The sequence below is a fragment of the Penicillium verrucosum genome (genome assembly GCF_028828655.1).
Source record: "Penicillium verrucosum strain IBT 35672 chromosome Unknown utg000004l_segment0_segment0, whole genome shotgun sequence".
Classification (NCBI taxonomy): domain Eukaryota; kingdom Fungi; phylum Ascomycota; class Eurotiomycetes; order Eurotiales; family Aspergillaceae; genus Penicillium; species Penicillium verrucosum.
The window spans coordinates 3681569-3694466 of NW_026643213.1; the positions used below are offsets into that span (position 1 = coordinate 3681569).

General features: G+C 48.8%; 6 protein-coding genes across 6 annotated transcripts; 3 read left to right on the plus strand and 3 right to left on the minus strand.

The window, feature by feature from the left end:
* Positions 1-614: 614 nt before the first annotated feature.
* Positions 615-2223, plus strand: N7516_010681 (O-methyltransferase; the record flags this gene model as incomplete). The annotated part of the gene is made up of 6 exons (XM_057223399.1): positions 615-635; positions 697-1172; positions 1260-1441; positions 1506-1618; positions 1680-2099; positions 2164-2223. The coding sequence occupies 6 exons, from the start codon at positions 615-617 to the stop codon at positions 2221-2223; spliced, it is 1272 nt and encodes a 423-aa protein (XP_057070620.1).
* Positions 2224-2725: 502 nt separating this feature from the next.
* N7516_010682 (uncharacterized protein) lies at positions 2726-3041 on the minus strand (the record flags this gene model as incomplete). The annotated part of the gene is made up of 2 exons (XM_057223400.1): positions 2726-2885; positions 2953-3041. 2 exons carry the CDS (start codon positions 3039-3041, stop codon positions 2726-2728), a joined length of 249 nt encoding a protein of 82 aa, XP_057070621.1.
* Positions 3042-3709: 668 nt separating this feature from the next.
* On the minus strand, positions 3710-3952 carry N7516_010683 (uncharacterized protein; the record flags this gene model as incomplete). Its single annotated transcript, XM_057223401.1, has 1 exon — positions 3710-3952. One exon carries the CDS (start codon positions 3950-3952, stop codon positions 3710-3712), a length of 243 nt encoding a protein of 80 aa, XP_057070622.1.
* A 583-nt stretch (positions 3953-4535) lies between these two features.
* Positions 4536-5424, minus strand: N7516_010684 (uncharacterized protein; the record flags this gene model as incomplete). Its single annotated transcript, XM_057223402.1, has 5 exons — positions 4536-4612; positions 4843-4946; positions 5002-5101; positions 5162-5268; positions 5327-5424. 5 exons carry the CDS (start codon positions 5422-5424, stop codon positions 4536-4538), a joined length of 486 nt encoding a protein of 161 aa, XP_057070623.1.
* Positions 5425-8718: 3294 nt separating this feature from the next.
* N7516_010685 (uncharacterized protein) lies at positions 8719-10937 on the plus strand (the record flags this gene model as incomplete). Its single annotated transcript, XM_057223403.1, has 2 exons — positions 8719-8749; positions 8815-10937. The coding sequence occupies 2 exons, from the start codon at positions 8719-8721 to the stop codon at positions 10935-10937; spliced, it is 2154 nt and encodes a 717-aa protein (XP_057070624.1).
* A 704-nt stretch (positions 10938-11641) lies between these two features.
* On the plus strand, positions 11642-12683 carry N7516_010686 (uncharacterized protein; the record flags this gene model as incomplete). Its single annotated transcript, XM_057223404.1, has 2 exons — positions 11642-12086; positions 12484-12683. 2 exons carry the CDS (start codon positions 11642-11644, stop codon positions 12681-12683), a joined length of 645 nt encoding a protein of 214 aa, XP_057070625.1.
* Between the last annotated feature and the right edge of the window lie 215 nt (positions 12684-12898).

Here is a 12898-nt window from a genome sequence, read left to right on the forward strand (position 1 = left end):
GTACTTCTTGTAGTTAGTCCCGAATACAGAATTTATACTCATACCTGTACGGTATACGGTATACGGTATACATACCAGCCTGCATATAGAACAGGGGGCGATGGCCCCAAGATGTTTCCGGGCCATCTTTTGTGAAAGATAGTGTAATAAACAGTCCCCGAGCCAATCACATTAATCCAATCATGAAGCTTGAAACATATTTCGTTCTTTTACGCCTAGTACAAGGTGGACCGTATTTAATACGCCGGCCTCATCGTATGACATACATCGCTTGTTTTAGTCTTACTGTATTCACTTGTTATTGAGAGTGGACACCTTTGATTATTGTGATTGTCGTGGAGTGTGGAGAAAAGGATTTATTTAGTAAAAAGCAACCAATTTAGCCGCATATGCATGCAGTGAGACTCGAACCTTGGAACTATTGCACAGGCCCGTGCTTACATACGACTGTGCTTACAACGAGGCCTGAAGTATTGTGTCTGGGCAGGACTTAAAAAAGGACATCGTCAGTATCAATTGCTCACCAAGTCATCAGAGATTTACTATTTCCTTGGATTAACACAAACCTCGTTACTTGTCACCTCATTACTCAGTTACATACCCATCAAATTAGTATGACGGTCACAAAGCGTCAAGTAAGGAGCCAGCCTTTCCGCCCATTGTATCAAGGCTAACATCTCCCGTCCGTGTGAACAGTCCCTGGTCCTTGACACGGCCCGTCAAGCTCTCAAGCAAGCTGAAAGGCTTGTCAGCTATCTTGAGGAAAACGGCCTGGAGGAGCCAAACTTCACTTCAAACTCCCCTCCTCATCCCGAGAACAGCGAGTACGATGAGATCCGCATCAGCCTCACTCAGGCAGCCGAGGACCTAACGTTGCTTGCCAATGGTCCTCTGCAATGGATTCGCACTTTCTGCTGCTGTGCCCATGATTTGGCCGCCTGGCAGGTTGCCTTGCGCTTCCACTACTTTACCATTGTGCCGCTGGATAGACCCATGTCGGTCAAGGACATGGCTGCCCAGGCACAAATGGATGAAGATCGTCTGCGTCGGGTCATGAAATTCCTCACCACCCAACGCTGCTTCCAGGAAGTGGCTGACGACCAGTTCGAGCACACTGCCCTGTCTGCTTATATTGCGAGAAACAAGGACATTGAGCAATGTTTCGCTTTCGAGTAAGTGTCTCCCAACTCATGCAATGCCTTGTAAAAAAGAAAAAAGAAGAATTGAAAAAAGAAAAAAGAACTAATCACAAGTTCCAGGGCCGATGAAATGTTCGAGGCAGCTTCACTGACAGCCGCGTCCATTGAAAAATCACCATATACCTCCAATGCTGAAGATAGCGCTTTCAACCTCCGATTTGGCACTTCCCCCTACAAGTGGTATGCGGAAAACCCCAAGCGCGGTGCCCGGTTTGCCTCTGCCATGGCTGGTTATGTTCAAAGTTCGTCATTTATCCTGTCGAACCCTTACCTTGCAAGAGACTGATTTGTTCGATTGATATTTAGTGAACAGAGATACCACAGAGCTGCGCAACCGATTCCCCTGGGCCGATCTCGCAAACAAGAAAGTGGTCGACGTGGGCGGAGGTAGTGGGCATATCTCCATCTTCCTTGCGACTGTAAGAGCAACCACACACCCACATTAGCCTGCTTCAGACGCTAATCTCCGTCCCGATATAGGAATTCCCCGAACTGAACTTTGTCGTACAAGACGTCAATACTGTCATGCTTGAGGAGGGCCCCAGAAGAGCGGATTTCCCTCGTGTCCAGGACCGCGTCTCGTTTATGCAGTACAGCTTCTACGAGCCACAGCCCGTCACCGATGCCGGGCTTTTCTTCCTCCGCCAAGTCATCCACAACTACCCGGATGACGTCTGTGTCAAGATCTTCAAGTCCTTCGTTCCGGCTATGGAGAAATGTGGCGCGGGCACCAGCTTGCTCATTAACGACATGCTTCTGCCCCCGCCCAATGTAGAGCCCAAAGTCGACGAGCATCACCTGCGACAAATTGATATCCACATGCTGGACGGATATGCCGCAAAGCAGCGAACACTTGAGGATTTCGACCAGCTCCTGAAGGAAGCTGATTCGCGATTTGAGGTATGTATTGCTTTTCGGTCTAAGGCTTCGATTATAGGCTAATGTTGTGTCATTTTCCAAATAGGTTGTCAAGGTCCATGGCAAGGGCATTATGGGATTGATCGAAGTACAGCTTGGCGCGTAAAAGTGCCAATAGAGGGTCATATTTGGATGAGGGCTGCCAGGGGAACAAGTCTCAGGGACAAGTCTTATAAAAATCAAATTTAGAAATACGAACCTCGTTGGAGCATAAGTTATAATGATTACAATCTGCTTTCATGGAAGATTATACCTCATAATTTAGCGTAGGCCGACGCCGGATGAGTACATATTTTTGTAGGACCCACCCTACAACATTAATGGTCCTGCCTATAGATTTCCTTTCTTCTTTTCTTTTCCCTCTCTGTACTTAATATTTCGTTTGAATGCACTCTTTTCAATTTAAAGACCTGGCTGGTAACAATCATTACCGCATAGATTGTTGAAATAGCGGGTTTTGTCATTTTAGAAAATCAGAGTTCTCCATATCAGCCCTAGTGCCCATACATTTCAATACGTCAGATTTCTGTCAGAATCCCTACCCTCAACCGCGTTTTTGCGGTTACTTAACCGCACCGCAGCGGTCAGACCGCGGTTGCTGCCGAGCTCTACTTCGGATCGTCCCGTCCCGGAATCTCCGCAACTACGGCAATCTGCTGGTAGCCCTGTTCCAACCGCGCGGTATTGCTGGCGTGGATCCAAAACACCCACGTTTCCGGTGTAGATTCTCGCACGCGATAGGAATACTCGATGGCTGCCTGGGCTTTTCTAATGATAGTCAAATCAGTTAGTTGTTATTCAACAGGCATTCTGATAGGGACCAACACCGGCCAACCCCACCAATGCCACCCGCTCGTGGCGCTGGCCAATCGCCTTATGTCCTTCCAGGCTTCTCCACATCTCCCCCAGTTGTCCAACGGGCATACTGGGTCGAATCTCTGAGGGGCCTCTTCCCCGACTGTTCCGGGCCATGATGTCCTCTCCATCTATGGACGGAAAGCAAGGGTTTTTGGAAGCTCTGAATTACCTACCCCATCTGTCGACGCCTGATATTTTCCGACTAGTCCAGGCAATCAATGGGACGCTCCCTGGATTAGATGATGTGTGCTCGCTGGGAGCGATGTTGAATCGATCACTGCCTTTACAGCTGGAAGCTGGTTTTTGACTCCCTCCTGTCCAAAACGTTTGGTAGTTGTAAATTTGGCGGCGAGAAATTTCTCGAAATTCGTAGACCACACCAACTGATCGAGTATTCTCTTCTTTTCTTTTGCTGGAAACTGGTATGGTTCTGGGGACTCAATTCGCTCGCGAATCCAGTCGTGCTCCTCATGGGTTGCGACGTGGGAATACTCAGCTCCGATCGAGTCACAATAAATGGATTCGCATGTTTTGCGAATATCTCGAAGTGTCATATATCGGCAGTTTGTGGATTTCAGGGAAGGGAGAACTTGGGGTCCAAGTGTAAACTCTCGGTCCAAGTCACTCTCAGTAAAGCAGTAGGAATCCAGTCGTAGTTCGGATGGTGACGGGTCTTTACCTGGGAGATCCAAGGGGTTGGTCTCTGCTATTTGGTGGCCAAAGTCTTGGAATGCTCAAACAAGCCGCTGTATTCTGGCTTGATCGTCATCTGCTGTTGACGGAATGCACGGGGTTTTCGCATAAACATTCAGGTCCGGAAGCATTGGTGAGGACCCTGGACCCCATTGGAATGGTACATACTTGGGAGGCTGGACTAAATATCCAGGTGGTTGCTTCCCGGCTTCTATTGTCTCGAAGTAATGTTTCCATGAGACATCAACCGAAGCAGCAGGGTCCTTCCGCCATTCCGCATACATGTCGTCCACATAATCTGCGGGGTTTCCTTGTAGAAAATTGTCTAGATGGAGCTACAATAATTCCAAATTGGCATTGGTAAACACTTCGTATGGATTCGGATCAGGTTAATCGTACGCGACGGTTTTATGTATAAATTTGCCAGTATGGCCTCAAGCAATGTTACCTGGTTGCCTGTCTCCCACATCCTACGCCCCAGCACCCCCCGTTCAAGGAAGCTTTGAGGAGGAACATGATAAAAACCAAAGAAAAGAGATGTTGTACTCTCCTTTTGATGAGAGTGGGAAAGATGGAAAACGCTGGAAATTCAATGCATCGCTCTGAAAGACTGTAGTCCAACAATCCGGCCAGCATTTTGCCCACGCGTGATATTGACGACTTGCTCCTTTCCATCCGAGACTGATCCACACCTACGTTTATATTACTGGAAAACCACATAAACGTAAGATAAAAGACTTCCATTCATATCAACTACTACAAAGGATTGCCCCTGTATTCACATTACGGAAGAGGGAAAAAAACCCCTAAACAGACGGGGAAAAAGACCTCCACTAGGGCACAAGGTAAAACCCGGAAATATGAAAACTAGATATTGCCATCCGCCGTCCTCAACCACCAAAACCCCTTCTTTTCGGCCTGCAACCATGGCAGCGAACCACTTCCTGTGTATATAGTTAGCTAATGAGCACAGAGGAACGAGTAAGGAAAAATAAGGGGGTGCGGCAAGGCATATCGGGGCCAGTGTAGTCGTATGAAAGGCGCAACAAATGGGAGTTTTAGCAAATTCTGATTGGACTTACTCGAATGGAACCTAGTCGTCCACTTCCCCGATATGCCATCTCTGGTTCTGGGCATTCTCATACCACTTTATCGAAAAACCATCTCTGGTTACCGACATTCTCATCTCTGTACGGGAAGGTAATGACGGGTTGCTCTGGCTGCGCCTTCGCCTCTTGAAGGTCGACCACTTGGCCATGAAACGCCGCGTTTTCAATCCTATATTTTTATTGAGTGGATGGTGGATGCCAATATTCAGATTGCATTAACATACCTGAAAGAACCATCTTCGTATTGGGAGAGTTTCCATCTCAGAATCTCATTGTTGTTGGGTTTGAGTCCTGAACTGAATAACTGGCTGTGACTGTTGTCGGCTGGATAACTGAATTAGCAGAGCAATCGTCGAGCTTTTGATGAAGGTGGGTAGGGCATACCGAGAGGGGAAAGGAGTTGATTGTCACTACTCTCATTGTCGAAAATCCATTGACCGTCGACTTGACTCAGCTTCCATGTTTGGGCTGCATTAGTTGTATTAAGTTTCCTATAAAGTTGTTAACACAGCAACCGTTAAAGTATTCTGAATTACAGAATTTTCGTACGCTAGTTGGACTCTTCCCCATGTCTTCCCATCTTTGAGCTCCAGAACCAGGTGAGCATCTAGATAACTGCGAATTCTGTAGACGCCGGTCTCAGGCATGTTGCGCTCAAGACAGAAATATTAGGATATCCGAAATGTTTCAACCTGGAGTAAAAGCTGCTGTATAATCTCCGTAAAGGCCACAACTTCCCACAGACACCACCTCTATTTAACTGTTTCGGTGGAGACCAGCAGCTCTGCTACTATCCAGGGTGCGCAGTCTCCATGCGTCATTGACGTTTTCATTACTGCCATGTTGACGTAGCTACAGACCAATGCGTCAAGTAAGATTGAGGATACTGGGAATAGAGGACGAACGATTTAGGACTTATTCCCCTATCGGGTCGATGCTATGACGCTTGCAAGTGTCGCCATACCCGGAATAAGAAGGCTCGTGTACCACTTTCCACGAGTACATTATTGGGATGTAACATATCTATGTCCCACAGATACCTATCGTACCGCATCCAGAAAAGCGGTCCAGCTTGATGGTTGTCAGCTTCGTAAGAACTGCGGAAGCTGAAAGTCCCCGTCACAATTCATATCCTAGGATTCTTGGCTTTCCGAGTGCAGATCGAGCGATTGCCTTACACAGGCTCCTATCCGTGGTTTCAACTCTGATGCGCGGGATTTTCATACTAATGTAGTGGGAAATAGTAGCATCTGCTAAGATAATCCAACCTTGGTGGCATATATGTATCGTATTGATGTAAAGCTGTATAATTGTGAATAGTGTGACAGCTTGTCTAATGGATAAAACAGATAAGGCCCTTTGCGTCTTGGGCTGTTTAGGTAAGTAAAATTGGAATAGTTACTTAATGCACACAGCCTATTCAGAAAACCGTGATAGACTTCGAATAAATGAAACGCGAAATCAAAGAATTTCAGCTGCTTTCAGAGGAGGCGTAAGAGAATGATGATTGCACTAGTTCATCCCTTCCTGTGTAATGTGCATTTACCTGGTAGTTACCGTATCGTTCAAGGCGAGCATTACGACACTATTGACGTCAGGCTCGGGAGAAAGAGTTGAAGTGACTGACCAAGTAGCATATGGCCGGCTCTGAAGTAATATCATGGCGGAATATCATGGCGGATGGAAACGGAGAATACGGTAAATGATGATGTGCATTTCATGTAAAGTACTAGTTCAGTTCCTCGCGTTCAATCAATACAGTCAAAGTCAACAGTTTACTACGATTGCCAGGTTTAGCCATTACTAAATATGGACGAACTCGACTATTTTACTTTTTTTTAAATGAGGCAGATGCCCCGAAAGATCTCTTCGTGTTCGGTAAACGTGTTCGCGCGATGAAAAATCGGCCTAGGTACGCCCGAGGCGGCTTCAAATTGAGAGTGAAACGAATAGCGACGTGGAAATGGGTTAGGTTGAAGACAAAATGCGTAGTGTGAGAAACTTTTCCTGCTGGGTTGGCTTCAACCCAGCTGGGATCCACCGATGGCGTGTACATATTCAACGGTGCAATGCACACTAGCTAGGGTGCCATATGGCCCAAGGTCGTAAAAAGCCTGAGGAATAAATAATAATTAAAAATCAATTAAAAATTAAAAATTAAAAAAAAGTATGTATATACCTGAACAGGGTCATCATGGTAAACTCGAAATTATAAATTGCCTTCTATGATTTAGAACAAGAGGAAATGGAATCGTAAGCTTTCCACCAAAAAGGGGTGACGTATCCTGTTCTGAAGCAGGTAATTAACTTGGCCCAGGGTTACCCATTTCCTAACCAGACAAAGATGGCCGGCAATGTTACGTTCGCAACATCGCCAGGAGGAATACCAAGAATTGATGGGAATTCGCCCGTCACCAACATAATAACCGCAGACAAATGCGTCCATGCATCTCACGCCCAGGATAGGATTTCGCTTCGGAAAATGCGGCCTCTTTCCACTAGGGGTCCGGGTCGTCCGGTTCGCATTCACCTCCGTTGTTCACTGCTCGTATGTTGTCCCGGCCGGAATGTGGACCCTGCTCGATATCGGTATGCGTCTCCGGCAATGAGGTGTGACGTGCGGGGCGGGCCGCCCGCCCGCCCATTTACAATTCAACCACTCTACCCATTACTAATCACTGATAAGCTAGCTGAGCTGTGTAATCCAGACGTGAACTCAGGCCGCTGTACCTGTGTGATTACATAAGAGCATTTAACCACTCGGCTAAAAGATCATAAGGACAATCGGAACCTCCGATTGTCACTGCAGCGGTATATATACTAGGCCCTAGACATTGCTCGGGACCACAGCTGACCGGTGTGACTATCACATGACTTGGTGGGGCCACCGGTCAGCTCAACTTCAGAGACAGGGGTCGGCTCAGCTGTCGTCACGAGGGTAGATTAGTGTTGTAGACACCTGATAGATTAGGCATGGTTCTTAGGCTGTCACACCCACATAAGTAGCTCTCTCTGCAGTTCTCTAGCAATCAACCTTTCTCCTCTCTCTCTCTTGACCAATTACTTAGGCCGCTCATCCCTACGCCCGCTCAGGTCGTGCTTAGGAAGCAAACCAGGGGGCCCAGATGATGATCAGTGAGTATATCAGGGCAGAGGAGGGTCAGGTGATGCTTAGTGAGCACCTGGGCAGACCTGAGCTCGGCCCCGGGGGGGCATGTTGATTATATAATGGTCAGTGATCAAGTTAGGGACGTGCTCAGTTTCACTCAGTGCTTAAAAAGCGGCAAGAGGTGAGCACTACACATGTTGATCAGTAAATCGTTAACTAGCAAGTTTGTGATAGGCCGAGGTTGAGGGTGTCACAGACAGGAATCTGATGTACAAAGTACATACAAGTCTTTGCGTTTATTTCATAGCCTATATGGTAAGCATTCAATGGATAGTTCAATAGTTATGTAGTGTTGGACATGTATAAGTGCCCAAATCATGAAATCATGTGAAACCCACCCTGATCGAAGCTAATAAATGCACCGCCACCCACACTGGCCCAATCAGGAATAGCTAGAAACAACATATGTGGCGATACGTGGCTAGAATGGGTTGTGGCTGCAATCATCTTCTCTCCTATTGGTCAGACCATCAACGGGAAGTCTTGGCAGCGTCAGAGCTGTTCGTTCGCAAGTTGTAACCTCCTTTATTGCCAAGGCAGCGGGCCCAAAGATACAGATCTGCAGCTCACAATCTCGCTTCATTTCTTGTTTACCCTTTCAGCCCTGTAGCCCTATCACATTCGAGTCTGCCTAATTCTTTCCTTTCATCCCTACCCCATTCTCGCTCAATTGTGTTCTAATAACCCGTGAGACTGCGACTCAAGCCCACGGCTCTTAATTTTTTCCGCCACCCTTCGGTGATATCCCTGGACCACATCAATTGTCCTTATTATGGCCGAGTACAGTGCACAGCCCGTCAACGGTATAGGAATCTCAGCCCTAGATCTGAAAATCTCGCAAACTAACCAAGCATGTTTGCAATCGCAGGGATGCCTCAAAATGGAGAAACGGGACAACAGACCACGCGCGGCTCGAACGACCGTTTTGAGCTCGTCTCCGGTCCCCTGATCAACCTCAAGAACATGCACTACGAAGCTACGACCACCTGGCACGGCAGTGTCTTGATTGTCACCAAGTCAACCCAGGAGCAGCCCCAGTTGCGCCTACGCCAGGTAGGCGCCGTGGATAGCGGAGCCCAGAACGACGATGGCAGGGTCCCGACGAGTCAAACAATCGAAGGCCTCAAGCTTTACGAGGATCCCCAGAAAGCGTTCTGGCGATTCTCGCTAGCCGTGCCAGTGGCCGCATTCGAGGCGCGCTGGGCGTACGACATCCCCGGTCTGTACAATGAGTCTGGGGCCCAGATCCAGACACCATGGGAATTCGTCGTTCCTGCAGAAGAGCAGTCCATGCGCATCATGTTCCACTCGTGCAATGGCTTTTCCGTCGGCACAGACATGAATGCGTGGGTGGGGCCGAACCTATGGAACGATGTGATGCGCGTGCATGGCGAGAGGCCATTCCATGTTATGGTTGGCGGCGGTGACCAGATCTACAACGACGGTATTCGTGTGGATGGCCCGCTCAAGCCTTGGACTACGATTTCGAACCCGCACAAGAGGCGCACCCATGACTTCGATAACAAGATGCGTGCTGATTGCGATGACTACTACTATGCCAACTATGTCCGCTGGTACAATACTGAGCCATTCCGCACAGCCAATGGCCGTATCCCCCAAGTCAATATCTGGGATGATCATGATATCATTGATGGATTCGGCTCGTATACGGATCACTTCATGAAGTGTGCTGTCTTCCGCGGTATCGGCGGTGTTGCTTTCAAGTATTACTGTCTCTTCCAGCACCACATTGCTCCGCCTAAGTCGACTTTCACTACCGATTCTCCGCAAACTATGCATGCCGTCAATGGAACCTCCGGTGTTGACCCGCGTCAAATGGAAAACACCTACGTTCTGGAGAACCAGGTCGAGGACGACAGCTGGATCATTGGCAAACGACCCGGTCCGTACGTGGAGGAGCGCAGCCGAAGTCTCTACATGCGCTTCGGCAAGCGCATTGCCTTTATGGGTCTGGATGCCCGCACAGAGCGCACCCGCCATCAGGTGAACTATGAGGACACCTACGATCTCATTTTCGACCGGTTGCAGCGTGAGATTGTCAACGCCGACGGCGACATTAAGCACCTGGTGGTATTGCTAGGTGTGCCAATCGCATACCCACGTCTCGCCTGGCTGGAGAACATCCTCTCCTCCCCGCTGATCGCGCCGATCCGGCTGCTGAACAAGCGCTTCGGTGTGGCGGGCGGCCTCTTCAACGAGTTCGACGGCCAAGTCGATCTCCTCGACGACCTGGACGACCACTACACTGCGCGCCAGCACAAGCGCGAGCGCAAGATGCTGGTACACCGCCTCCAAGAGCTCGCCCGCAGCCACAGCATGCGCGTAACCATCCTCGGCGGCGACGTCCACCTTGCCGCCATCGGCCGCTTCTACTCGAACCCGAAACTCAACCTCTCTGGCGAAAACGACCACCGCTACATCGTCAACGTTGTCAGCAGCGCTATCACAAATAAGCCCCCACCCCAGGCCGTTGCCAATCTCCTCGCCCGCAGAAACAAAATTCACCACCTCGACCGCGACTGCGACGAGACCCTCATGCCTTTCTTCGACAAGCAGCCTGGCGGCAAGGAGAAGAGCGCCGCCTGGAATAAGGTCACCATGCCATCCCGCAACTACGCCATTCTCACCGAGGTTGACACCCCAGGTCCCAGAAACCCCGGTGTCCTCGAAGGCGGTTCCGCGAAACTGGATTGTCTCCCTAAGGATGGCCACGCACCATTGCACAAGGGCGAAGTCGATGCCGGAACGACGCACAGCGCTGCTGACGGGTTCACATGTGCAAGTGGCATGTATGGCGGACTTGACGTTTCTGTCCGTGTTGAGATCGATCCTCAGAATCGTAATGCTACTACCGACGGGTATGGATTTAGTATCCCGCCCCTGTTGGCTACCGAGGGTCCCCCGTCTACCGGCCACCGACTTAGTCTGCACTCGCGCAGGTCTCACGGCCGACCGTCGACAGCGCAATAATTTGTCTTTTCTTTTCATACCGGGGTTTCATGTATATACCTACGTACTTGATTTCCTCTGCCACTTATTGGCCTTCCCTTTCCATCTTAATGCTCAGATCTTGCCGCTTTTTGACTGAGTGCAACTGAGCACCCGTGGACGCCCCTGAGTATTACATAATCACCAGGCTCGCTCAGGGCTGTGATCCACGCACAACAGCCGACGCAATATTATGTAAGATTTATAATGACTAATCATTGGGACTCGGGAAGACATCCTCGACGAAGTCATGTGATCCTCAACTTCATATATCAGATTGATAAGATGCAAACAACATCTCACACCGTTTTTCTCCCCTGGCACGTCTTATACGTATGGCCCATTTCATGGCAGTCCGAGCACCGATTTGGGGCCCTGGCTCTAGGGGGAACCCCCTTTGTAATTGGGAGATCCTCCCCTAAAGCCAGGGCATGTTCTGCCCCCCCGTTTTCGCGCACTTCCCCGCTACGTGCGCCTGTCCAGTGCATATAGTACCTAGGTAGGCATGTTGGGGTGGGTAGACGTGTGGGTTGGGAATAGTTGGGCAACGCGAGCGTATTCGCGCTAGGGGGCGGTCAGACCATGCGGTATTTTCCAAAACCCTGGAACAGCCCAATATAAAGACCGTCTCGCGCCTGGAATCTCGACCACATCTCAAAATTTCAATTGCATCACCTCCTTTTTCAATGGCAAAGACTCTGGAGGAATTCGCTCAATTAGAGCCACTCTGGGATAAAGTGATCCAATCCCCAGCGGAAATTTCAACCGAGGAGAAGCACCGAATGATGGAATGGCCGCCTCGTGCGGAGATGGAAACAACCACCCAGAAAGCCCTCGGAATTTCAGTGGATGAACTGGTTCAAAAGGCTGCCACGACTCCAGAGTCTCTAACATACTCGGAATGTCGTCTGATACGTGACAATTTCCGTATGTTAGGATATAGGGACCTAAGTGATCGATGGGAATGGCCGTTTATACGGCCCGATCTTCAAACTAAGAAAAGGCAAGCAGAAGAGGTAGCTTTGCCATCACTGGAGCGAGAGGCCATTCGGAACTTATACGAGATCTTCTACGAGAAGGAAACGACAGAGCTTGGCGCAAGACATGCAAAACGAAAGCCACTAGTATTCGGTATGCCACCCGAGTGGATACAAAGGATCATCGACCAAGGGGATGACAAGAGTTGGGGCTATATATTCTACCATCACAAAGATATAGCCGGATGGAAGGAATTTTTGGAGCTCTTTAATAGCATGCTAGACATGGGTCCATTTCTTGACGGGGCCATAGAAATTGTAAAACACTATTGGCACAGCAAAAAGTCTATAGAAATTAAAGATTTCAAATTGGCGCAATTTCTCCTATTCGAGACGGCAGAAAATGACATCGGCCATCTGCGACAGTGAGTATTGCTTCTATACAATATCGAAAGCTATTATTAACGCATAAGCTAGGGATTTTCTCAGTCGACGCGAGAGAGGCGATATAAGAACTGGAATCCTTAAGAACGTATTCTTCTTGTTAACAGATGAAGCTCGACAATCATTTGCTACCTATGGGGATGAACAGTTTGTTGGTTATGTTTGGGCGATCGACCCTGAGTGGTCTTCTTCGCGTCTGGGGATGGTTAACGACGGCCGACTCAAAATCAATGCACCCCAAATCTTCTGGCGGTTCTACGAGTTCATGTCGAGCCCTGATCCCCCTTTTTCACTCAAGGATATTTGACGTGACTTTCATGCTGTCAATACCGAAAAAAGCATATCCTAGATGCTTTCCGGAGCCGATTGCGTGGCATTTCACGAACCTTGATAAGCCCGCCTGGCCTTTCAACTAACTTCCCTGGAGTTCTAGGTGCGACTGTTAGTCTGGTAGCCTGCTGATTTTATCTCGTGTGCTGTTCTTGCTGTAGCTAGCAAAGTCCAACAAGTGTTACGACGAAC